The sequence below is a fragment of the Fonsecaea monophora genome, assembly GCF_001642475.1.
Source record: "Fonsecaea monophora strain CBS 269.37 chromosome Unknown Scaff50, whole genome shotgun sequence".
Lineage (NCBI taxonomy): Eukaryota > Fungi > Ascomycota > Eurotiomycetes > Chaetothyriales > Herpotrichiellaceae > Fonsecaea > Fonsecaea monophora.
Window position 1 is genome coordinate 158787 of NW_019173981.1, and position 23210 is coordinate 181996.

The 23210-nt window shown below is 52.5% G+C and overlaps 10 protein-coding genes across 10 annotated transcripts; 3 read left to right on the forward strand and 7 right to left on the reverse strand.

Annotated features, from left to right (window-relative positions):
- Positions 1-1350: 1350 nt before the first annotated feature.
- AYO21_06916 (hypothetical protein) lies at positions 1351-3324 on the reverse strand (the record flags this gene model as incomplete). The annotated part of the gene is made up of 5 exons (XM_022656875.1): positions 1351-1627; positions 1706-2303; positions 2351-2529; positions 2589-2800; positions 2866-3324. The coding sequence occupies 5 exons, from the start codon at positions 3322-3324 to the stop codon at positions 1351-1353; spliced, it is 1725 nt and encodes a 574-aa protein (XP_022510837.1).
- Positions 3325-3859: 535 nt separating this feature from the next.
- On the reverse strand, positions 3860-6185 carry AYO21_06917 (hypothetical protein; the record flags this gene model as incomplete). The annotated part of the gene is made up of 9 exons (XM_022656876.1): positions 3860-4094; positions 4148-4530; positions 4589-4881; positions 4937-5056; positions 5118-5280; positions 5335-5512; positions 5565-5665; positions 5715-5827; positions 5903-6185. The coding sequence occupies 9 exons, from the start codon at positions 6183-6185 to the stop codon at positions 3860-3862; spliced, it is 1869 nt and encodes a 622-aa protein (XP_022510838.1).
- Positions 6186-8142: 1957 nt separating this feature from the next.
- AYO21_06918 (hypothetical protein) lies at positions 8143-9061 on the reverse strand (the record flags this gene model as incomplete). The annotated part of the gene is made up of 2 exons (XM_022656877.1): positions 8143-8707; positions 8775-9061. 2 exons carry the CDS (start codon positions 9059-9061, stop codon positions 8143-8145), a joined length of 852 nt encoding a protein of 283 aa, XP_022510839.1.
- A 1198-nt stretch (positions 9062-10259) lies between these two features.
- On the forward strand, positions 10260-11564 carry AYO21_06919 (hypothetical protein; the record flags this gene model as incomplete). The annotated part of the gene is made up of 4 exons (XM_022656878.1): positions 10260-10600; positions 10662-10813; positions 10924-11163; positions 11296-11564. 4 exons carry the CDS (start codon positions 10260-10262, stop codon positions 11562-11564), a joined length of 1002 nt encoding a protein of 333 aa, XP_022510840.1.
- A 1059-nt stretch (positions 11565-12623) lies between these two features.
- Positions 12624-14070, reverse strand: AYO21_06920 (hypothetical protein; the record flags this gene model as incomplete). Its single annotated transcript, XM_022656879.1, has 2 exons — positions 12624-13724; positions 13927-14070. The coding sequence occupies 2 exons, from the start codon at positions 14068-14070 to the stop codon at positions 12624-12626; spliced, it is 1245 nt and encodes a 414-aa protein (XP_022510841.1).
- Positions 14071-14418: 348 nt separating this feature from the next.
- On the reverse strand, positions 14419-15001 carry AYO21_06921 (hypothetical protein; the record flags this gene model as incomplete). The annotated part of the gene is made up of 3 exons (XM_022656880.1): positions 14419-14564; positions 14683-14827; positions 14897-15001. 3 exons carry the CDS (start codon positions 14999-15001, stop codon positions 14419-14421), a joined length of 396 nt encoding a protein of 131 aa, XP_022510842.1.
- Positions 15002-15984: 983 nt separating this feature from the next.
- AYO21_06922 (hypothetical protein) lies at positions 15985-17174 on the forward strand (the record flags this gene model as incomplete). Its single annotated transcript, XM_022656881.1, has 2 exons — positions 15985-16714; positions 16810-17174. The coding sequence occupies 2 exons, from the start codon at positions 15985-15987 to the stop codon at positions 17172-17174; spliced, it is 1095 nt and encodes a 364-aa protein (XP_022510843.1).
- Positions 17175-17400: 226 nt separating this feature from the next.
- AYO21_06923 (hypothetical protein) lies at positions 17401-17972 on the reverse strand (the record flags this gene model as incomplete). Its single annotated transcript, XM_022656882.1, has 3 exons — positions 17401-17547; positions 17636-17823; positions 17927-17972. 3 exons carry the CDS (start codon positions 17970-17972, stop codon positions 17401-17403), a joined length of 381 nt encoding a protein of 126 aa, XP_022510844.1.
- Positions 17973-19202: 1230 nt separating this feature from the next.
- On the reverse strand, positions 19203-22679 carry AYO21_06924 (hypothetical protein; the record flags this gene model as incomplete). The annotated part of the gene is made up of 8 exons (XM_022656883.1): positions 19203-20430; positions 21411-21542; positions 21605-21611; positions 21730-21969; positions 22041-22058; positions 22152-22286; positions 22480-22541; positions 22612-22679. The coding sequence occupies 8 exons, from the start codon at positions 22677-22679 to the stop codon at positions 19203-19205; spliced, it is 1890 nt and encodes a 629-aa protein (XP_022510845.1).
- A 191-nt stretch (positions 22680-22870) lies between these two features.
- On the forward strand, positions 22871-23182 carry AYO21_06925 (hypothetical protein; the record flags this gene model as incomplete). Its single annotated transcript, XM_022656884.1, has 1 exon — positions 22871-23182. One exon carries the CDS (start codon positions 22871-22873, stop codon positions 23180-23182), a length of 312 nt encoding a protein of 103 aa, XP_022510846.1.
- Between the last annotated feature and the right edge of the window lie 28 nt (positions 23183-23210).

Sequence of the window (23210 nt, forward strand, 5' to 3'; positions counted from 1 at the left end):
GCTACTTTTCACGTAAAGCCGTTGCGATCGCGAGCGATCTTCAACGGCCATACCGAGGATGGTGTTCGAAATCCGTGAACCGAATCATCTGCCCACACCGTTTTGACACAAGACCGTGCAGCTGAAATCGCCTAATTAGTCGACTGTTGACCGTGTTGGGTTGCGCTAATGCATCCAGGAGTTTAGGGAAGGGCTGCGATGAGACCCAGTGAGAGGGAGAGACGGGATCATGTCAAGCAATGCATGTGAGCAGCAGTGAAGAGAACCCTTTGATGTGAATGGAAGACCTGGAGCCTATCAATTTGTCCTCAAGCGAGTGTATGTCCCATGTCGTGTGCTCTTCAGCTTCAAATAAAGCTGAAAAGAACTCGCTCCCTCTCTTGTCTTGTTTGGCCTGGATGGTGTGGTGTAGGGACACAGGGGTCCTTAATTCGTTGACACCTCCCAGCCCTTTGCGGGGACTCTTGACAAAAATCCTCTGGGGATTTGGTGGACTTGGGTGAACTTGGTCCCCGTGTCCCCGTAGCGGTTGAGCGTCTGACGAGTGAGAGATGCAGGTGATCCACTGAGGGCGGGTTGCCCGGGCCGAGACAAGGTCATAACTGACATTCATCATTGTGTAAGAGGCGGTTGGGATCTATGCCTTGTTCTCGAGAACGGCGTTATTGCTGAGTTGCGTTGGAGGTGGTGGGCGAAATATGAATTGGTTTTGTACTCGACAATATGGTAAGATTCTATTCATGTCCATGGTGGCTGACGCCGGGACTTGTTGGAGCCCCCAACAAGCAAAAGGCGGGGGGCACTAGGGGCGCACAGTAGTTGACCGTTTTAACTATTATCAACGGGAAGTTTAGGATAAGCATCGCTTAGTGCAAATTTTATCTTGTTGAGAGGAGTCGGTAGAATATATATTTCTGCGGTTAGCTGAGCCCAATATCAGTCGGTATATTCCATCCTCTTTCTCTGCTGGGCTTGCTCATCGTGCTCCCGACTGCCAACCGCAGTTATTGCGACTCGCATCCAGCCTGCACGTCGGGTCTGGGTTCGAGTATTGAACTCGATGTCGAGGTTTCGCTGGTGGCCACGTCTTCAAGTGGCAGTCCCTTGTGTGGGGGACCAGATCGCCACCACCGCAGCTTCCACGAGACAGCAAATGCTGACACCAAATGAGGTAGAGCAGATGTCTTCTAGCCCCAAGCCCTCATGGAGGTGAATGCTCATCTTTCTCAGGAAGTCTTCCACCTCAGAGACCCATTGCTTCCCGTGTTCCTGCCCCAACGTGAACCGATGGCCAGGTTGTTAATTTAATCAAGCATGCAGAACAAAAGGTCTCTCCATATCTTACAAGAACTATGTTGTTGAAGCCCATCGAGTTTGTTTCTCAAAATGGCGTCGCTCTTCTCCAGTCAAGTGCTGTAATCCTCGCTGTCTTAATTGTGCAAACATCTGAAGCGCCTGGTCGTAGGTTTCATTCGAAGTCCATCCGTCACGGTGGACGAAGTCCTGTAGTGAGTCCCAGAATTCTGCTTCCTCGTTCCAGCCGTCCCCGTCTCGGTGATGTGCTTCCAACTCGTCTCCGGTGAAGCCTATCGGGCAGGGTATATGGCAGTTAATCTCGTCCCAGTGGCTGCCATTACGTGTTAGAACTGTCGATGAGTGTTGCGGTAGAACAAAAGAATTTGGGAGGAAAGTGGGGCGGGTTTACCGTGCGATACGAATAAGACATTGTCGAAAAGGTAAAATGTCCCCTTCCCATGTGTTCGATGCGAATTCAATCGTGTCACGTATCGTGCGCCATTGAGGCAGCTGAGACAGCTCGTGGAGAATCGGGTTACATTTCTTGGTTCCAGACTCGTATACCCAAAGGACAAGGGACCTTTCGACCTGAGTTCGAATGCGGGCCTTTTCTTCCTTGTCGACTAGAGTACCAAAATACTCGGGCAGTTTCAGCATGACTTCCCCATCATACCTGACAAGTCGTGGATGACGTGCTTGAAGGAGTAAAGGCCCAGCCCACACGTCTTGCCAGTCAATGAGGCTGGTTACTTTGCCATCATGAACGAAAAGGTTGGGGGCATGTATGTCCCAATGCCAGAGCGTGGATCTGACCAAATCCTGCTTTTTCGGTAGTAGCGAATCTGCAACAGCTAGAAACTTCTCATAGAGCGCAACATGGGAACTCGGAGTATTCTGCGCTCCGGAAACAGAAAATGAGCCGTGTGAAGGCTTCGGAGTAGCATACTGACGTATCCAGGAGATTTCGCGATCACCTATGGCCTTCAGGTAATCTTCAGGTTTCTTCCCTGTCGAGTGTCAGCAAATCGACTCAGTCCCAGCAGATGCAACTGACAAGGACCACGATCGATATCCATGGCGTCTCTGCCTTGACTCCAAAATCGTGTGTCAACAACGGGCCCAATGACAAAGCGTTTTGCTGTCTCTTCTCTCTCCGATTGCATAGCGTTGCCATCAATTTCGGCTTTCTCACAGCCGGGAAAGGCATCAGCCGCGAAGTAAAGATTCCCGTGACTAGACATGGTGTATCAGTCTGACGTTGCAATCAGCTCTTGCTCATCAGGACGTCTGACCGTGTAAATGAGATTGATAGGAGTTTCTTCTCAATGTCCACGATGTCGTCGACTATTTTGAGCTTGTCATGAATCTCCATGCCTTCCCACACCTTGTAGATAGGTGTTCCACTGGCTTCCTCCATCAGGATATATTCCGACCCCACGGGGTTCTTAGACGAACCACTCCATGCCAGAACCTTCGGGACTGGGATTTTGAGAATGGTGCGAGCCTGTAGAAATGAGTTGACATCAGCCACAGCAACTATATCTCCAAAGCCCGTGGGGTTTCTCGTACAAAGTCCATAGTTGCGACTTCTGAAGCAGTGGTTTTGAATGAAGGTCCCGCGTTGGGATTTGGTATACGTGCAATGACTACGGAATCATCGTCCATGACAAGCCGAAAGACTTTGTTGAACCCGCCTTCGGCCAGTTTTATCATAGACACGCAAGCCTGCGCTTCGACGCTCTTGGCCGCAAGGCGTTGGAGCTCCGGTACGTTGAACCGCTTGTACCGAGTCTGGAGCTGTTTCTCTTCGTCCCACAGCCAGCGGCCGCCCGAATAGCGGTAGAATGATTCATTGTCGGTGTCGCAAGAGGAATAAGACCGCGGTGCGGAGAGAGGGTGGGAAAGGCGGATGCCCCGTGCTGGTGAGGAAGGGCTGGTGGCGCACGGAACATCTCGTAGAGATCGCCTGGGTCTAATAATCAAGGAGGAGATGCGATTCCACCAACTCAAACTGAGAGGTTCATACATGACTTTGGCCTTATCATCGCATCCACTCTATCCCTATCGTCGTTGTAGACGCGGGTTGAAGCGTATGGTTGTGTATAAACTGACGAAAGGGGTATCGCACAAACAAACACAAAGATACAGTAGCAGAGAAGGTCCACCTATCAACGACTGCGATCGGTTCGGTGTGTCGTACTCGTATCGAGTCTCTGGCGTTACAAGGGAAAATCAGAGGTAGAATGATTGGGAGGACAGAGCCCAACGTCTGGATGGAATTGATCATTTCTAACAATCTGCATTGTTGCCTAGATTCCTTCCGGGTGTATGAGGCTCCGACGTTACACAAAGACCACAATAAAGGATCGCGCCTCGGACAGGTTGACACCGCCCAGACTCAACGGTCCCCATGCATCTCTAAGAGTCAATGTTCTATCCTCCCGCTGAACCAGGGATTGCTGCCGAGGACATGGCCGTACAATGTAGCTGCGACAGTTCTAAATTGCAGAAAATTCTTTCAAAAAGATTTGCGTCCTGGGGAAGCCACGTCGTGCGAGAGTTTCTACACTGAGAAGAACCTCGTCACGGCACTCGGCCTCCGCTCAGACCAGCTGGCGCGACGCTCCTGAAGATTCTTTGCATCGTTGGCTGCGATGATGTCCTCGCCCGTCTCGGGATGGGTCAGCATGGACTCGGTATGTGGCCAGAAGCGATTGAAGCCCCAGTAGAAGACGCCGGCGGCGACAAATGAGTAGACATAGCCGATTGCGAACCTGTTCAGGTTGGGTTTTGTCAGTCTAGTTCCAATGTATGATCATTACGGGAGGAAAAGAGAGCTATATGGACTCACAGGTGTTGACCGCCCAGAGAGACGCTTGTCGTGCCATGGCCTGCCACAACGATGTTGTTGACGAAACCGGGAAGTGGAGGAGTGCAGCCGATGAAGAAGGCGACAACCGCGCGCCAGTTGGTGGCAAATTTGGGCGAGTAGCGGTATATGCCGTGAAAGTTGTACATGTCGGGGACAGACACATTTCCACGACGGACGATGAAGTAGCTATGGCACGGAACAAACGAGTCAGCGGTGTTGGATATGACAAAGCGGAGGAACAGGTTGTGGGGTCCTGGGAGAGGTACGTACTCAGTCATGAGAATGGATGTCATGGGACCCAGGAAAATGGTGTAGCCACCCAGGAAAGCAAGGAATTTGGCGGCCGAAGCGAGGATTTTCCACTGTCGTTCTGGTCAGCAGGGTATTGAATAGCGTTTGCGAACGAGGAGTCTGGCTTACCGGCACAAAGGCCCAGCTTCCAATGACGGCAGCAAGCAGCTGACCACGGCGGATGTTGATGTACTTGGGGCAGAAAGACATGAGATCGTTGGCTGCGCTGATAGAGTTGGCCGAGATGTTGATACCGAGGGTGACGATGATCAGGCCGATGGCGCCAAATGCGGCAGCAGCGCGGCCACGGTGAGAACCAGACTCCATCCAAAGGTGGAGGATTTCAATGGGGTTCCAAATGATTTCGCCATAGGCACTCTGAGCAGCAGCGGCAGTGAAGATGCCAAGCAGACCAACGACAGCTATGATTCCATATGATTAGCAGACTGTTGTGGAATGGTGTAGTGACCAACATACTGAAGATGGCGGGAATGACCAGCGCTTGCACGTTCTGTGCGCTGGGTTTGTTGGCGTATCTCGAAAAGTCGGCAATGTTCAAACCCAAGGTGGCGTAGTTGCCCAAGACTCCATTGAGGTCTGCAGGAAAGGTTCTGGTCAGAGGACGCGGGTTCGCTTGTGAAGGTAGAGCATCACTTACTGCCGAAGAAGGCCCAGGCAAGAGTCGAACCGCTGATAGTGGTGCCTTGGGTAATGACCGTGCTATTACTGATGGTGCCGCCGGCCTTGTGCAGCGTATCGCCGAAAATAGCCAAAAAGATGATGGGGGCGATAATACTCTTGAATGCAAAGAAGTATTGGACCTGATCGGAGTTAGTCAGTCACTGAATCAAGGGGATTTGGCTGCAAGATCATACCTTCGTGTAAGGAATGCACAGGAAGGGAAGTTGAAGTAAGAAGTAGAGCAAAAAGGCCACCATCCCCGCCGTAGTGATACCTTCATCAGCGGGTATGTGATTGGGTATCCGGGCAAAGCTAGGCCAGATGGCTGTGAGGAGCACTTCCATACATTGACCACCAGTCGTGGTTTGGACACTGTCCGCAGTTAGCATCCTGAGGCGCTGATTTCTGGGTCGAACAAACTGACCCGAGCCATACAATGGCGAGGACGCAACGGGATAGGACGACAAAGTAGCTGAAGTAGTAGCCAAACGGCATGCGTGAGAGCACAGGAAACGGTGTGTGAAGCTGTTCTGAATCAGCTCGGCGCCATCATTCGAAGGAGCACACCACCCACAATTGCACCCATTCTACCATTGACGGTAATGACGAGACCCATGATGGTGTTACCCAGCACACAGGCGCCAATTGCCATTTTCCAGCTGAGACCGACGGCGATCATAGAAGAAGCTGCATCATCAATCGTTCAGAATCAGAGCCCTCTCAAATGCAGCAGAATAGCAGCCTTGTCAAAGGATGGCTCACCAACTTCCCAGTTCGACACAGCCCAGGCGTCGGCCATCCAGTAGGCGACATATGCGCCCCAATTCCATGTGCGCTTTGATGGTGGAATCGGGTCAAAGTCAGCATTGGAGGCGCTCGCCGTGGGCGCAAAGCTGCTCTCCTCATGACGGACGGCAAGGGTGAAGCGCGGTAGACGTCTCTTGAAGCCAGTCACGCGACCAACTCCAACGGGCTCGACGGCCGTAGGCTCGACGGCGGAAGAGATGTCCTTCTCGTAGTAGTTTTTCTCGTCGTAGGTCGCCATGGTGGTAGAGCCTGTGTGGTACACAATAATCTCGAGGCAGGCGAGATGATGAAGGGAATAATGACAATATTAATGAAGTATTGGCTCCCCCGAACGTGCCCGACCAAATATTTCGGAAGGGATCCCTGTGACGTTTGGATCGCCGCCCGCATTTCAGCTCGAGCCGTGTTCTACTGATAAGCACCAGAAGCCTCGCCTAGCGGCCCTCAGATTGGACTGTCAAGACCAAGACCGCCAATGTCATTCCAAGATAAGAGCCAATAGCCAAGCTGGACAACGGCATCGAATGGGGTAAAGATCTTTGCCCCAAGAAGTTGCTTTTTCGGAGGCACGGCACAAGAGGGTCTAGATGGCCTTGACACGTAAAATGTGCGCCACACAATCGAGGTTGTAGCCATTCAGGCCAGCCGAACTCAGATTTAGGCATGTGCAAGCCAAACAAGGGCCGGCCACTAGAGTCAAAGCGCTGCAACGCTTATAACTACCTAGGTAGAATTATCAGGGAGTGATACTTGGACGTAGGTAAGCCTGGGCTAACTTATCTTGTAGGACAGCCATGATAATCTGGAGGCGCACCACGATAAGCGAGAGTTGGGAGATAAGGTGAAAAACGTAAGTTGGTTGACTCAATTCTTCAATGCCAGTGGCCAGCAAGAACCGAGTATCTCGTCTGTTATGCCAAAAGCAAGTATCATCTCACCTGTCAAACGATGGCGTTGTAACCAGGGTCAAGAGTGGGAGGCCAGTTCTCTTCCAAGCATTTACGGGCGATGGAACCGAACACGAGGCATTTCTTTTGTGGCTTCGGATACGTCTTGGATGATAAGGACGGCTCAAGTTGCTTTTTACCACGTTGTTTAGCGAGGTTCTGTTCCAAAAAAAAAAAGGGTGAGAGACTTTCTTGTATAGCGAATACTTCAATATGTGCTGGCATGTATGGACATTCACAAAATATCGACAGTGACATAGCAAGTGGCCAAGACGCTTATTCCCAACAAAGCTTAGTTCGTGGCCCGGCCAACTTTCCCCAAACAAGCTTTCATAGCCCCAGACCCTCACTGAAGACTGAGGATGCAGTCAACTTGCCAAAGGCTCATTTCTTCCGTCTCATCCCTCGTGGACGTGTCGTGAAAGCCCTACAATTATAGTTATGTTACCGGTAAGCAGTGGCGTGGATGACAGTCCGCAGAATGCGGGTCCCTCCGGGCGCCATTCCAAATGAAATGATGCCACCCTCGACAAGTCAGACGCTGGTCAGGCTGGTCAGGCTGGGCAATCCTACCCTGAACGCCTCGTCCGCGATCTCTCCTAGGAGCCTCACCGCACGTCCGATCAGCATATCCGCAGGATACGCATGGCTTCGATCAATACATCAAATCCTCTGAGGACAGGCCTGGAGTATCTTGTGGAGCGGCTACTTTGCAACTCCGCGTAGAAGTTCATGGTTGATTGCAGACACTGCTATGACTACTTTATCGCCACCCACAGACTGATCCTACAAATGCATTGTGTGCAGCGTAATCCTGTCCTGCACAGCTTACCGACCTCATCTCTAACCGAACCACACAGCTCTGTGGTTAAAATCAAGGTCAATATTCATTCGGTTGAGCATGAAAATTTGAAGAGAAGGGCAAGGCGTATATCTGTGCTGGAGGGACTTGGACAAAGCCTCGCGGACGGTATCTCACGTAAATTTGTTGCCTGATGGTTGTCGGATCGGGCTAATTCGCCGGTTCCACAGTCGAAAGAACACTGTCGGGTTATTCATGGGCAACATGCCACTTTGCAACGCACCCGCTTTGAGATGCAACGGGAAGCCTGACAATGTTGCCGGGCTCACATCTCCAAGCGACGTGCTTTGATTGCCTGGAGAGTCGAGCAGCCCCGAACCCAAGGCTGCCGGGCAGCATATCGAGCAGTTCCTATGGAATGCCGCGATGAGAATGACGCTCGTATTCTACTTGGCATCAATGTCGGTTGACGAGCTGACTTCCCTCCATTCGTCTAGGCCTTTGATCGTCTCTTCGCATTTCCCACGGATGATCCTATAAGCATCCGCGCCCAAAGCCAGCCTCAATGGGATCTCCTTGCCAGATGCACCCGTCAAAACATCAACAATCACCTTGGCCCCTTTTGCGGGATCGCCCGGTTGGTTCTGGTTTGTCCGCTCCACGCGTTCCTCTGTCCTCCGGACAGCTGTGGTGTCGTAGTCTGGTATGTGATTGACGTGAAGGATCTTGTGGCCACTGCTTAGGAAGTTTGATCGAAAGTAGCCCGGTTCGATGCTGCAGACTTTGATGTTGAACTCGGCCAGCTCGAGATGCAGTGTCTCGGTGACGCCGCTGACGGCCCATTTCGAAGCCTCGTAGATGCCGACGGCGGGTGTGCCGCGCCATGCTCCGATGCTGGAGAAATTGGCAATCACGCCTGATCGTTTCGCGCGCATATATGGGAGAATCGACCTCGTCACGTTCAACGGGCCAAAGACGTTTGTTGCGAACTGAGCTTGAGTTTCCTCCGGCCTTATGGACGTCAGCATAAACACACATGTCTACCAGGTATCGCTTTGCGCATGAAGGGAAACTATACGTGAGCTCTTCCAAGCCGCCGACTTGACAATACCCGGCGTTGTTGATGAGGTAGTCGATCCGCCCATAGAGCCCGTGGGCCTCTTCTGCAATCGCCTTCAACTTATCGAGGGGCCACGTGACGTCGAGACTCATAGTATCAGCTCCGGCAGTTTTGAGCTCGTCGAGCTTCGCGGCATTTCGTGCAGAGGCAATGACCTTGTCACCACGACGGAGGACCTCGAGGGTCAAGGCCTTTCCGAACCCCGAAGATGTGCCCGTGATGAACCAGACTTTGAAATTTGACATGTTGGTTTCCACACCTACGTGAGCAACAAAGGTGTAGACTGGTCTCTCAAAAGATATTTAAGCTGAGCGAAAGGTATCAGAGCAGGAACAGTGATTTGATTGATGTATTTCTTCTCAAAAGATTGCAGAGAAGGAGAGAAAGAGAAAGTACGTCAATCTCCCGGGCACGGAAAGGGCTGTCGCTTTTTATCCTTTCAGCATGTGGTGAGCTTTGCCTTTACTTGGTCTGTCTTGCATTTACACAAAATATCCACCAGACCAGGGGTTGTTCAGAAAGCCTACTTCTGTCACCCCATCTGGCAAATCTGACGGAGTGGTGCCTGATTTTAAAGCCTGCGCTGGAATTGGTGTTGAAATACCTACTCCTGGTTAAAAACAAAAGCATGAAGAGGAGGGAACAGGTCTCATGATTTCTGTGGACCATGAGTCGCCGCCATTGATGGCGGAAAATGATAACTTCGACCTCTGTCCAAGTTTTATTGGGCAGGCGAAACTTCATTGGACAACACGACGACTGAAAAAGGGAATGCGAGGGAGGCTAAGGTATAGTATGATATACATCATGTAATCAATGTGGACCCTTTCCCGCAGCGACGACACCATGATACCCAGGAAACGATGGAGTGACTGACGGGGATTTCTACAAACTCCAACGGGACTTTACAGAAACCGGAACTTGTGCGGCCGCACCGGCTGCGTGTGTTTGTGTGCGCGTGCACGACGATGTCGTATCCCATATGTCAACCCGGAGGTGACGGCTAAGGAACTGCAGCTTCACTGAAGGGGTAGGATCTCCAGATCATGAGATGGGAGTTGATATAGGAAAACCTGGTGGGGGAAAGCGGAATAGATTGTGGAGTTGAGCACATCTAATATACGCTGTCGATATTCGGTAGGTATCCAACTCTGTCCTAGATGATCCTGAACTCAGCTACTAACCGCTCACTCGCGTGAAGTTGAAAGAGTGCTAACGGTCGTCAGGGTGAATCTGTCTTGTCCTCTCCGTGTCCATCAACCTGGCGCGTCGAATGTGTAACCACATGCTCTGGTTGAACAAGGATGTCAAAAAGGATGTCGAAAATAATTCCACCCCCGCAAATCCTCGGCTCGGGTGTCCACCAGCTCCGACTCCAAATCCCCATGTCGAGCAAGGCTTTGCGTCACCCTGCGCTACACTGTTCTCTCTCAGAAACTGACCATGATCACAGTCGCCGTTGCGGGAGCGACTGGGGGCGTGGGCCGCTCGATACTGGATCATGTTGAACAGAGCCACAAATTCAGGGTCATCGTCCTGACTCGCAAGGCATCAGAAGCTTCCGTGTCTGAGGCGGGAACTAGATACCTTCATGTCGACTACGACGATGTGGAAGGGCTTGCTGACATACTAACGACACACAATGTCCACACCGTCGTCTCGACTATCGGCATCAGCTCCCCAGACACGAGCGCGGCTCAGTGTAATCTGATCAGAGCTGCAGACAAGTCGGGCGCGACGAAGCGTCTGATACCGAGCGAATTTTGGGCGAAGACGGTTCCCGAGTACGTCCATCTTGACTCTTGACCTGGAGTCCTCTTCCCCTGTCTTCGCCGCCACTCGAAGTCTTCAACGGACGGGAACTAATTCTCACGGGGTCGCTCTCCTCAGCCTCCTACCTCTAGACCCCACCGTGCAGTGGTGGCTCGATGCCGCGTCACTGCTCGAGTCCAGCTCATTGCAGTACACGAGGATTTCCTGCGGCTGGTTTATGGACTGTAAGTTGAGCTGCACTGTTCTGCTCGCTCCCTCCCGCAAAGTCTGGCCAGTCGGGGAGTGAGTGCTCAAGGAAGACTAGGCAAAGAACTCACATCTGACGATTCTGCAGATTGGGGAATGCCACACGTCAAAACTCACTTATCGGACTACTCCTGGGCGATAGACGTGTTTAATCGCAAGGCAGCCATACCGGGAGACGGAGCCAATGTTCTCAGCTTGACTCTGATTGGCGACGTGGCTCGAGCGATTCTGTTGTTGCTGGAAGCCGAGGACTGGCCAGAATGGACGTTCGCAGTGGGCGATAGCGTTACGTTCCACGAGTTCGTGAGCATCGCCAAAAGAGTACGAGGTCAGTTCACAGCCTACTCGCTCTCCCTCACAGCCAGCAATACGGCTCTGGTTGGAAGACCCCCTTGTGCTGATCACCGACATATGAACCTGTCTGCAATATATTGACATTGACGCCTTTGGCAAAAAACAGGAGGCGCCCTTTTTGAAATCACACACGATACCCTCGACGACCTGAACCAAGGCAAAGTGACGATCCTGCCGAACCCAGGTTCCGCAGCGTGGGACGCGTCGCCCTCCGAAACTGCAGCGAGAAAGGAGTCCTTGATCCTATTCGGCAAGCTCTACGTCTCCGGAGTGTGGGATCTGTCCAAAGAGCCGCAGTTTTCGACGCGGTGTCCGGAATGGAGACCCAAGAAGCTGGGGCAGTTCTTGGAGGAGGTTTGGCTGGGTAGACCGTGAGCGGTTTACTTTACAAGATGCTCTACCTACGCGGTACACGAGGTACATCTTGGTGTTTGTGGTCAAGATACCTATGTATGGTTTCCTGGTGGGGATGCAGAAAATTGACCTCGAACCACGTGTGGGTAAGGAGTCATTCGCGAAAATCGGGTCTCTATAACTACTCGGTAGACGATAGATGGTGGATGCTAGCCAAAATGCAGGTGATACTATATGAGGTTTCCACCGTAGGTATTGGGAGTGACACACCGATGATCTGCATAGGTATTTGGAGTCATGTACTCGTTCTCTGGCGGCTCCAAAGAGAAACTTTCCCGACGCCTAAATAAATGTTTCTTGGCAAACTTGTGGTCCTTCACAGTTTGAAAAATCGTACGTATAATTATCATCGCTTCACTTCACTTCATTTCCTCTTCCACTTATCACAAACAACGAAACTCCCAAATAAAATGAATCCCATTTCCTTTTGCTCGTCCTTTCTCTCCCACATTCAGAGACATAGTTCCTCTCGCCGAAATAGGTGATATATGAGATCATGAGATCTACACGTATCGTCGAATGTCGGGCGCTTCACAGTACCTCAGTTCTTCTCCTTCTCCTTCTCCTTCCACATCAACCCAGAAACCCTGCTTCTGGCTCAGGCTCAACGCAACAAATCACTTTCCAGCTGCTTGCATCCTCCCCACAAGCTCTTCGCTCGCCGAAGTCACAGTCTACAGGATTCCGCGTCATGCGGACTTGTACGGCCAGAGCTGGTGGAATTTATCCTTTCACACTATTTTCCGTTGCAAGAACAAATGTATTATTTGGACCTTCATAGTTCAACCTGTCCCTGTCTGCACATTGGATTGGTTGACTCCTTGCGTGCCTACATTATATATACATCCACCCGCCTCTCCAGTTCTACTGGTACATCCACGTTGTACATGAGCAGAGCACGCTGTCTCTAAAAGCATAAAAGCATAAAATCGTCAGGTCATGTCTTCAATCGTTTCGCTCTGAACGCTGCAATAATAAAAAAGTGGCCCTCCCAAGCCTTGACCTTGACAGGTAGGTAGCCTATCCGCCACCAGCCTTCATGTTACCGAGCTGAGTGTTCTGCAACAAAGCTGCCACAGCCTCGGCCGAGTATCCAAAGAAGACGGGCCCATTAAAGATGATTTGGGTTCGGGGTTCTCTGCTCTCAACCGTGTCATCTGTCTGTCTCTTCGGCGGAGATGGCTTCTGACTTTGCTCATGCGGATCATCATGGCGAGACGGCGCCGGAGGAGCTTCGGAACTCGCAGCGTGAACCTTCAGATGTGCCACATCATCTTCCTCCAAGGCACTGGGTGTGGGTTCTTTGTCCGGGGGTACTGAGATCCCCCATGGCCGACTAGGGGATTCGCCGACCCGGACTTCTCGCAGTGGTTTATCAAAGTGTGATATTCGCGGTTCTTCATCAGCGACCACGCCATTCTGAGCTTGAGCTGGAGCGACAGGGGCAACTTCGCTGACAGTCTCGGCCCATTTCTCTACTGCCTGAGTCGACTGTTCTTCGATCCTGTCTCGCTCGGGTAGATATGCTTTATGTTTTACTCCCAGGCCTTGAATCATGTTCACCAAATTGCCATACTTGGCGTCCAACTGTCGGGCACTGCTTTCGTTGCCCTGATATCGTCGCACGCAGATTTCGTGACTTCGGGGAATTTCGTGCTTGTGATTCTCAACGTATTTTGCAATTTCTTCCGGAGAGTGTTGATCGAGGAAACGGATAGGGCATTGACCCGGGCGTTGTTCTGTATTTGGTGAACGTGCTGAATGGGTGTCTTGGTGGAATTCTGCCGCTATAGGATCATCGTGAGCGGACGAGGTAGGTCCATTGCGCAGCTTCGCAAAGGGACATCCCAATGTCCCCTTGACACCAGGAGTCGTAAAATCTCGTTCAAGATCCTCGGGGTCACGATTCCGGTGAGCTATTGGACATCGTGCCCCGTTGGTCTGAGGTCCGTGTATCTTGGACATCTTGTAGGTTTGTATGGCTTGCTGGGCTTCGCGGACTGGCCGGGAGAATTCGACGTCTGTGTCGATGGGAGGAAGTTGGCGGAATTTGCGGACGGCTTCGCTCGGTGCAATGGAGGAGGCCGAGAGAGTGCTGTCGGCAGCTAGGACCTTGTCATACTGCAAGGATTCAATCAGCACTTCTCATCCCATTCTCACGGACGATGAAAACAGTAATCGGGTGTCTCTGCAATTCAGGTAATACATGCAATATGTCGCTCATCGCTACAAAATGGTTGCAGCTCTTGATCTAGAGCTAATCAAAAGATTCTCATCATAACGCAGTCTGGAAGGGAACAGAAGGCGCGAGGAACCGACTCACCTCATTTGCCGCAAACTCGAGCCTCTCCTTCAAGGCCTTCTCGTTCTCGATGTGCGCACGCACGCCGGATAGCAGGGCATCAAATCCAGAAATCAAGGCGTCGATGATTGCCGAGAGATTGGGGTCTGTAGGAGGTCCGTTCATCGGAGTCGAAGACGTGATTAGAAAGGGGTGATCTAGTGGAATGACTTCTTGGACGGGCACAAGTTGTGCAAAGGCACCAGCAAAAATAAGATGCCGAGCAGGTTGAAATCGGAGCAGGACGCGGCAGCCAAGAGAAGTTTCCAGTTAAAACAGCCAGAGAGCTTTTCCTGATTAGGGCAGAACACCACGCCGCCGCCTCGTGTGACTGCAGAGTACATTATCTATCGCTGTCCCTGATCTCCAGTTCCCCTTCCATGCTCTTCAGGCCTATCCTTCTCAGAATGTTGATCTTGTATCTCAACCCGTTTCTGCCGTCGTAGCCGCCTGAGGCTCGCAAAGGAGACAATGCTATGCTCCGACTTTGGATTTGATCCACGCGAGTCCTCCACTACCAGCGGTCATAGCGAATCCGGCGACCTGAACCACCCCGTTGACGATGGCGAGACCTGAGCCCGCGGCACCCGCACTCTGAGCAATCGCGAAAGCGCTACCGGCTGCAACATTTCCAATTCCAGCCTGCATTGTGGCAGCCGTGGTACCTTTGTGGTAACGGGCGTGAGTAAGTATTGTGATTTGCCGACACGGGGTGCTTTTGCTCTGATTTCAACGTACCTGCAACAACACCACCAGCTCCAAAACCCAACTCGGCGAGTACTGGGACAACGACGACACCGGGAGCCGCAATGAGGATGATGCCGACAGTCCCGACAGCGCCGCAAGCAGCCAGCCCCGGATTCTGGACGGTCCATGCAGCGGCCTAGTGGTTTACAATATTGGTCAGCGATATGTGACAGCACAAAATTGGTATGTTTACACGACGACCTACTGCGGCGGCAGCTTTGGGTCCATGATCTCTAATGGCTTTTGCCGTGGATTTACTCGCTGTGAGCGCAAGTTGGCTCCCCTCTCGTACTAGAGCTGGCGCAGACATGATGGCGGCTGTATGTTTGATATGATGATGGTTCTGTTGACGAGGAGAGTGAGATGCTCGAGGGACTGTTTGATGAAATTGTGAGAGGCTATGTGTGATTGAGGCTGAACAACGCAGCGCAATGCAAGGTGCGGCAGGTAGGCAGACAACCAACCGCCAAGGTGTCGTGAATTCTGCGCGCGGTGTTTCGTAAACGGTCTCAGCCTTAGTACTTTGGGTCAGATATGGAACATACGTTTTCAATTCACTGGCAGTCCTACTTCAATCTTGTGGACGCAGCGGCAGAGAGATACACGCGTGGGATGAAACCGGAGTCAAAAGCGCCTCAGCCCATCCTCTTAAAAGTACAGCCTCACCTGGCCCGACCTAGCAAATGACATGTCAACCTGTACAGCATTTATGAGCGAATCAATAGGACCCCAATGTACAGGGTGTTGATACAGGGCCAGGTCTCTGGCGACCCCTCGTCCCCTCATTGGGCTGGCTGCAGCACGGCCTCGTCTGCCACGTTGCCAATGCCTGATTGTGTGGTTTCCTTTTCAGCGTGCAGAACCCTTGTCGCACCATTTCTGTATATGAGGCTTAATCCTCCGTCTCAAATATTCCTTGGATTCGAAAGCGCATGCTGAAGTGATCCAATTTTCGTTCCATCATCTTTATACGGCCGGTCAAACATCCACTTACGATGTACACAAGATAGAGTGTTGTCGAAAAGTCCTTGTTTGTATATGCCGAGGGTTCTTGAGTGTTTTCATTGGCCGATATGGCATGCCTAGGCATACTCACACTGGAATGCCCTCCAGATTCGCCGGCCTCCACAACCGAGGCTCCTGTTGGGTCAAATCAATGGGGGGCCAAACTCGGGCTAGCAATGAAATACTGGCACAAACACACCATGACATCCTGCCTTATCTCCAGTTTTAATTGTGATCTCAGATCTAGATTCTTGTGATATTTCCATTCCCCACCGTCACCTTCCCACCATGAAAGCGATCCAAGTCTCGAAATACGTCTCGGAACCGCGAGAGCTCACCGTGACGACGCTCCCGACGCCCTCCCCGCACCCAACAAAATACCTGATCAAGATCCGCGCCTGCGGCACAAACTTCTTCGACATCCTCCAGGTCCAGGGGAAATACCAGCACCAGCCACCGCTGCCATGGATCGGCGGCCAGGAGTTCGCGGGCGTCGTGATCGCGACGCCCACGACCCGTGAGGGTTCCAAGAGCGCGGTCGCGAGCAGCCTCGACGGCACGGTCAGCACACAGACGAACCACAAGTTCAAGGTCGGGGACAGGGTGTTTGGGGCCACGCACGGCGCATACTCAAGCCACCTTTTGGTGTCCGAGGACGCCATGTTCCCGATCCCTCCGGGCTGGAGCTTTGTCGATGCCGCGGGCGTGTATGTCACGGCCCCGACGTCTTTCGGTGGCCTCGTTATCCGCGCCAACGTCAAGGCGGGTGACTGGGTTCTCGTGCATGCCGGCGCTGGAGGTGTCGGACTGGCGGCAGTACAGATTGCGAAGGCGTACGGTGCCACCGTTATCGCCACAGCTGGGTCGGAGCGCAAGAGGCAGGTCTGCATGGACTATGGAGCTGACTACGTGGTCGACTATCGAGACGGGACTTGGCCTCAGAAAGTGGTTGCGCTGTGCGAGCAGCACCGAACAGGCAACGGGAAGAAAGGGGTGGACATTGTATATGATCCCGTCGGTAGGTGGTGTTTTCTTCTTTTTTTCCTCGTAGATCATTTCGTGCACACTCACACACATGGGGTCCTCCGCTGACACTGCTCCGCACAATCGCAGGCATGATCGACCCCTCCATCAAATGCATAGCGTGGAACGGCCGACTCCTCGTCATCGGATTCGCCGGAGGCACCATCGAGAAGGTGGCCATGAACCGGGTCCTGCTCAAGAATATCAGCATTGTAGGACTGCACTGGGGGGAATACAGAAACAAAGAGCCGGAAGCAATACAAGAAGCCTGGAAGGGCATTTTCGAACTGATCAACTCGGGCAAACTGAGGGGCATGACCTTCACCGACAAGCGGTACAACGGTCTAGAAGAGGTTCCCAAGGCCCTGACGGACTTGGGTGCGCGCGACACATGGGGCAAGGTGGTTGTCGAGCTGGACGAACACTACGGAGAGGACAGCAGGAGCAAGCTATGAACATATTGTGCGCACATTCAGAGAGTTTATACGGGTTGGTCGTTGTCCCAAGGATCGGATTGGTTTCTATAAAGCACCCTAGAAAACCGTGGCGTTTCTTGTAAAAAGAAAAAGATGAAACTTTTTTTTCCATTGAGCTCGCCCATCCCATTCGGGAGAGGGGGCTTTGTACAGTTTTTCTCGCCAAAGGTGGTTGGTTTCCCTTAGTCCAAGGCGTCCCATGCGTTCATTGAACAGCGATGGCCTCGATCTCGACGTCGACACTCTTGGGCAGTTCCCGCACGGCAACGCAAGTCCTCGCCGGCTTGTGCGAGAAGTACTTCTCATACACGGCGTTCATCTCTCCAAAGTGCTTCATGTCGGATATGAAGACCTATTGTGTTTCACGACGATCAGCTTTTCTTTCTGTAGTTCGTGGCCATCGTGGGAAACATCGGCATAGGTATTGTATAGCTACTCACCCCGGCCCTGACGACCTTGCCCAACTCGCTCCCGCCAGCTTCCAAGATCGCCTTGATGTTCTTGCAACACTGCTCCGTCTGGTTTGCAATGGAACCCCCGACGAGCTTTCCAGTCGAGTCCGCGGGGATCTGACCTGCTACCCAGATCTGCCCGGCGGCTTTGATGGCCTGGCTGTACGGGCCCGCAGCTGGAATTCGAAAGAATTAGCGGGTTAGTTATCGTCTATCGTCTCGTTGCAATCTCAAACGTCACGCGTTCACATGAAATGACTTGGAACGGGTCTCTCTTACGAGGGCAGGCATCCTTGGAGAACACAGTAGTCAATCCGGACGACATTTTGGCGGGGTAGTTTTGGAAACGGCGATGTTGCTGCTGTCGACAGAGCAATGAGTGAGGGATGACGAGAGGCTTTATATGTCGCGGAGAAGGGTTCAGACGAAGCAAGATACCGCGACAGGATGTGGACATGGATGTGAGGCAGTGGGGGGGAAGTCCGCGAAGGGCGTGATATTCCGATCGCTGAGTTTTTGTAAATCGACAATCATCCGTGTTTCGGCGCTGATATGTTCTGAGGGACTCTTGACGTCAGTCAGAAAGTAGTTAATGCACGAGTGGCCCATTCGGGTGCCAATGTGGCTGATTATCCTTTTGTCAGACAGCGATATTTTGCCCCGCGCTATGAAACTCCCACTCTGCTGACTACTAGTACAACAACACAACAACACAACCACCATCATCAATGGCTCGCAGTTTCCCGGTACAAGGATCTGTTGATGTCTTGAGTAAGCTCCACAAGTCCACAGCGATAGCCTTGCCGCTGCTCTAAACTCGTGTTGCTGCCCTGTTACAGTTACATTGGGACTGCCCGCTCCCTACAGACGGACGATGATTAGACATCCCCACAATAGCACTGTTTGTCTTGGTCATCAGTATGTCTCAAGGCGTATAGAGAGAGGCTGGTCGGACAAAAAACACCTACAGGGATAGTCCTTGGGAATAACTTGCATTTGGATATCACATGCATTATCCGGCTGAGAGCTATGGCCGCTGTCCGCCAAAGACCCCCGGACCGGTACTCAAAAGATCCTATCATCTAGGTACAGTGACTTTGAGAAACAAGAGAAGTACCACCACGGTCCAAAGCGGCCAAACATTTCTCAGAAACTTTTTCCATCGGGTAATCAAACATATATCTCTATACGGGACAGGTGTTGTGGCCGAGTGGTATCCGGGTGCACATCTCATAGTGCCATGGGACTGGCTTGCTGCTCTGGGTCCATCAGAGATGCATCTCCAAAGCTGGTGCCCCTTTACGCCAGGTGCTGACAATGTTCCTTGACGTATACGCCCCCCAATGGTAATTTTCGCTGGCTTCATGGACTCAGGCGATCCTTCCGACTCGGTATTTAGGCAGATTTCCGCGGAACGGGATCCCTGCCCTTTCAATCATCGATGACATGAAGCTGGAGACTTCAGCATGGTCTTCCTTTTAGTTCGATCTCAGGTCATGCACGCTGAGTAATTCCGTCATCTGGCTCTCTTACCCTGTCGACTTTGACTTGCGCCCTACAAGCCCAACTCTTTCAATATCTTTTCGTTATGCTCGCCGACTTCTGGGACTTTGTCCATCCTGGCATGTAAACCCTCCACATCCTCCCCTTCGGGAACGCATCCGGGAGGCAAAAGTGCAGGGATCATGCCCTTGGACGTCTCGACCTCGGTCCACCGCCGTCTGGCTTGCAATTGGGGATGCTCCCAAACGCCCTGCATCGTGTTCACCGCTGCGTTTGCAATCTGGGCTTCATCGAGCTTTGCGACGGCTTCGGACACGGAATATTTCTCCAGGGCTTTGCAAATGATACTTCGCAGTTCGTCTCTGTTCTGTACACGCAACGAGTTGTTCATGAAGCGTGCGTCGGTCGCTAAACCCGGATTTCCCAAGACAATGTCGCAGAATTTTGCAAACTCTCGTTCGTTCTGAATCCCGAGCATGACTGACCCGCCATCGCCCGTCTCGAAGGGCCCGTATGGGTATATCGCTGCATGGGAAGCGCCAGTCGGTGTGGGCGCCGGTGCGCCTTTGTAAGTGTAATATAACGGGAAGCTCATCCACTCCACCAGACTTTCGAGCAAAGAGATGTCAATCTTGCTTCCCTTGCCGGTCTTCTGCCGCTGCATCAACGCGGCCAGGATGTTGCTGTAGGCATACATTCCGGCCGAGATATCGGCAATGGAAATGCCCACCTTGGCGGGCTCGTCCTTGGTGCCCGTGACTGAGAGCATCCCTCCCTCGCTCTGCACGAGCAAGTCGTACGCTTTTTTCTTCGCGTAGGGCCCGTCCTGGCCGTAGCCGGAGATGTCGCAGACGATCAGGCCGGGATGGGTATCTTTGAGAGATTCATAGCTGAGACCCAGCCGCGCGGACGCGCCGGGAGCCAGGTTCTGTACGAGCACGTCGGTCTTTTGGAGAAGTTTCTTCAACACGTCCAAGTCGCCGGGTTTCTTGAGATCCAGCGCCAGACTCTCCTTTGAGCGGTTCGTCCAGACGAAATGGGACGCGAGCCCGTCGACCCGCGTGTCGTAGTCTCGTGCAAAATCGCCCACCCCGGGTCTCTCGACCTTGATGACGCGCGCGCCGAGGTCGGCGAGCTGCCTGGTGCAGAACGGCGCAGCGATGGCTTGTTCGATGCTGACGACTGTGATTCCATCAAGCGGTCTTGTCGCTTTGGCTCCGCTTTTGGCTGAAGCTGGAGTCGTTGATGTGAAGCGACGTTGACCGCCAGCGGTGCATGGCCTGGAGTTTCTCGCAGGCGACGAGAAAAGATGTGAACGGTCGCCTTGAACGTTTCTTAGTGGCCGCCCATTCAACACCACTCTGGAACCCCGAAGGGCTGAAGCAAGAGCAAAGCCTCTAGATCGCACCGGATTCAACATTCTTTGTACCCTCCTACTCCACGCCTGTCGGTAAGTCAATGGTCAAGATCGGCTGAGAAACTCGGTTACAAGAGTGAGCTTCAAAATGAGAAGAAAACCGAGAACGAAAGAGCAAAAAAGCCACTGTAAGCAGATCTCGAGAAGGACCTCGTCGGGCACAAATAGGGAGAAAAAGACTCTTTGTTGCGGAAAGTCAGCGACGAAGAACAGCGGCAGTAATCTCGGAAACCCATATGATGGAGCTGGCTGCCCCTTTGCGAGATCCGGTGCCGAGGCACCAAAGGCTTCGACATGGCCAATCAGCATCTTGAAAGCGATGGATCCGCCCGTCTCGAAACTCCGTTATCGGTCGGCGGGTCGATGCCGAGTCGAATTTTCGAGAGATGTCTCTCGGAGGATACATACATACATACAAACTTCATCATAAATGGATGGCTGGCTCTTTTTCCCAACGTCGTACCATATCGATTGCTACGCTGTACGAACTTTTGTGATTCTCTGTGTCCTTTCTCCCTTCCGTCCTTTTTATTCACAGTGAGAGTTATTGGTTCCTTTGTCCTCAGGCTGTAAGTCAGCGAGGCAACAGACAGTCAGGCAGGCGGGCAGGCGGGCAGGGAGACGAGCTAGGCCTCGAAGATCCGCTCAGAAGTCTCAAATTAAAGCATGGTTTGTTTCGATTCCATAAGAAGCAGTAGGTATTACACAGCAGATGAGTTCCGTAGTCAGCGACGAATATGGCGCATTTCCGCAGCGGTGATAGATACAGAACATGAGGGTGTGTGCGCGCGCGAGTCCGTGGGTCTCTCTGTCTCCCCTCTCGTATGTGTTCACACAAACTACACCCCGGTAGTCTTGCTCACATCGTCCTCGTCAATTGACGTGACATGTTCGGCCGTCCCTTTGTTCGGGTCGGCACCATCCTCCTTCTCCCAGACCTCGAGGTCTTGGTTCTTCTCGCTGTCGCCGCTGCCACTGCCCTTTGCGTCGTCGCCGGGCTTGTATATTTGGCGCCGACGATGGGGCGCATTGCATACAGTATCGCTATTAGGGAGTTGTTAGCTGTCTCGGTCAAGGTTCCGCGGATGTTTCACTTCTGTCGGCTGGAAGGAAAAAAAAACAACAACAACGGGAGAGGTGGTTGGATTTGGTATGCACTTACAAAATGTCGTCCCGAGATCTGCGTCGTTGGTCTCCATCTGCACAAGCAGACTGGGCATGATTTCCAGAATGCCTGCAGGGAAAGAAGCAAACACGGAGGGCACGGCGGCGCGACCCAGGCTGTTTGGGGTACAAGATGCCATGGCTCCAATGAAAGCCAACACGATGGACATGAGGAAGATGAGCTGGAATCGGATATGTTTCAGGATCGCGACCAATAGATGCCCAAAGCGATGGTTGTCTGTTCATCCCTCCAGTGTCAGCTGCACATCCAGCCTTTTATATCAGGGTTCATCTTGTGAAAAAACTCACCAATGACCACGCGGTGGTCTGCCAGCTGGTTGTAGGAGAGCTATAGAGCCATTGGACCTCTTGGTCGACCCGTCAGATTGAAAGCCCTTACTCGCCGTGGTCGGAACTTACGTGATGGCCAGATAATGCTAAGCGCGACATAGGCGGTCCCTGCCACAGACTCGATAATGATCAGACAGACGAATCCGCGGAGATCTTTGAAGAAATGGACCGGGACGATTGGGTTTGGATAGGGTCTATAGACCTCTATGAGTGCAATTTGTTAGCATTGATCGCAGTGAATATGTCATAGGGCTAACTTGCCCCCAGAAGACGAATACGATGACCACGCAACCTCCAGTGATGATAAGTCCTAGAATAGTTCCGGAGGTCCACGACAAAGGCTGACCACCCAGAAAGTGTCAGTCAAACGAAGAGTAAACCACCAATTTATACTGACCCCATGAGACGCCCAATAGAAAGAGCACGAGGCCGGCAACAATCAGGAAGCATCCCAGGAGGCTGGACATTCACAGTATGTCTTTCTCCCTTCTCCATTGAGCCCGCTCACTCTTGAAAACACGATTCTCACTTTATCCCCCAACAGAGTGGGTACAGCGCGGCGGCATAGTTGGACGCGGCGTCCTCGTCGACTACCATGGCTGGCGCCAACAGACCGGAAACCCCCCGTCACCATCCCTGCGGCCACCGTCATCACCACGGAGGAGGTGGAATCGGTGCTGAAGCATCAAAAGACGCACCTGCGCGACGGGGACATCCTCATTCTCCGCACGGGATTCACCGACTGGCATGTCCACGCCAGTATCGAGGAGCAAGAAGCCGCTTCGAAAATGGGCGCATTCATCGGCCTCGAAGCCACAGAAGAGAGTGCCAAGTGGATCTGGAATCACTATTTCGCTGCCGTGGCGACCGACACGCTCGGGTTCGAGGTCACCCCGATCCCGTTTCTCGAACCCGGCGCCGTGCGGCTCCACGAGTGGCTTCTTGTCCACTGGGGCACGCCGATCGGCGAACTGTGGGATCTCGAGCGCCTAGCAGAGGTCTGTCGAGAGCGCCGACGGTGGTCCTTTTTCCTGACCAGCGCGCCTCTTCATGTGGTTGGCGGGGTCGGCACGCCACCCAATGTCATTGCGACTCTCTAGGTGTGGGGAAACAGTCATAGGTATCTAC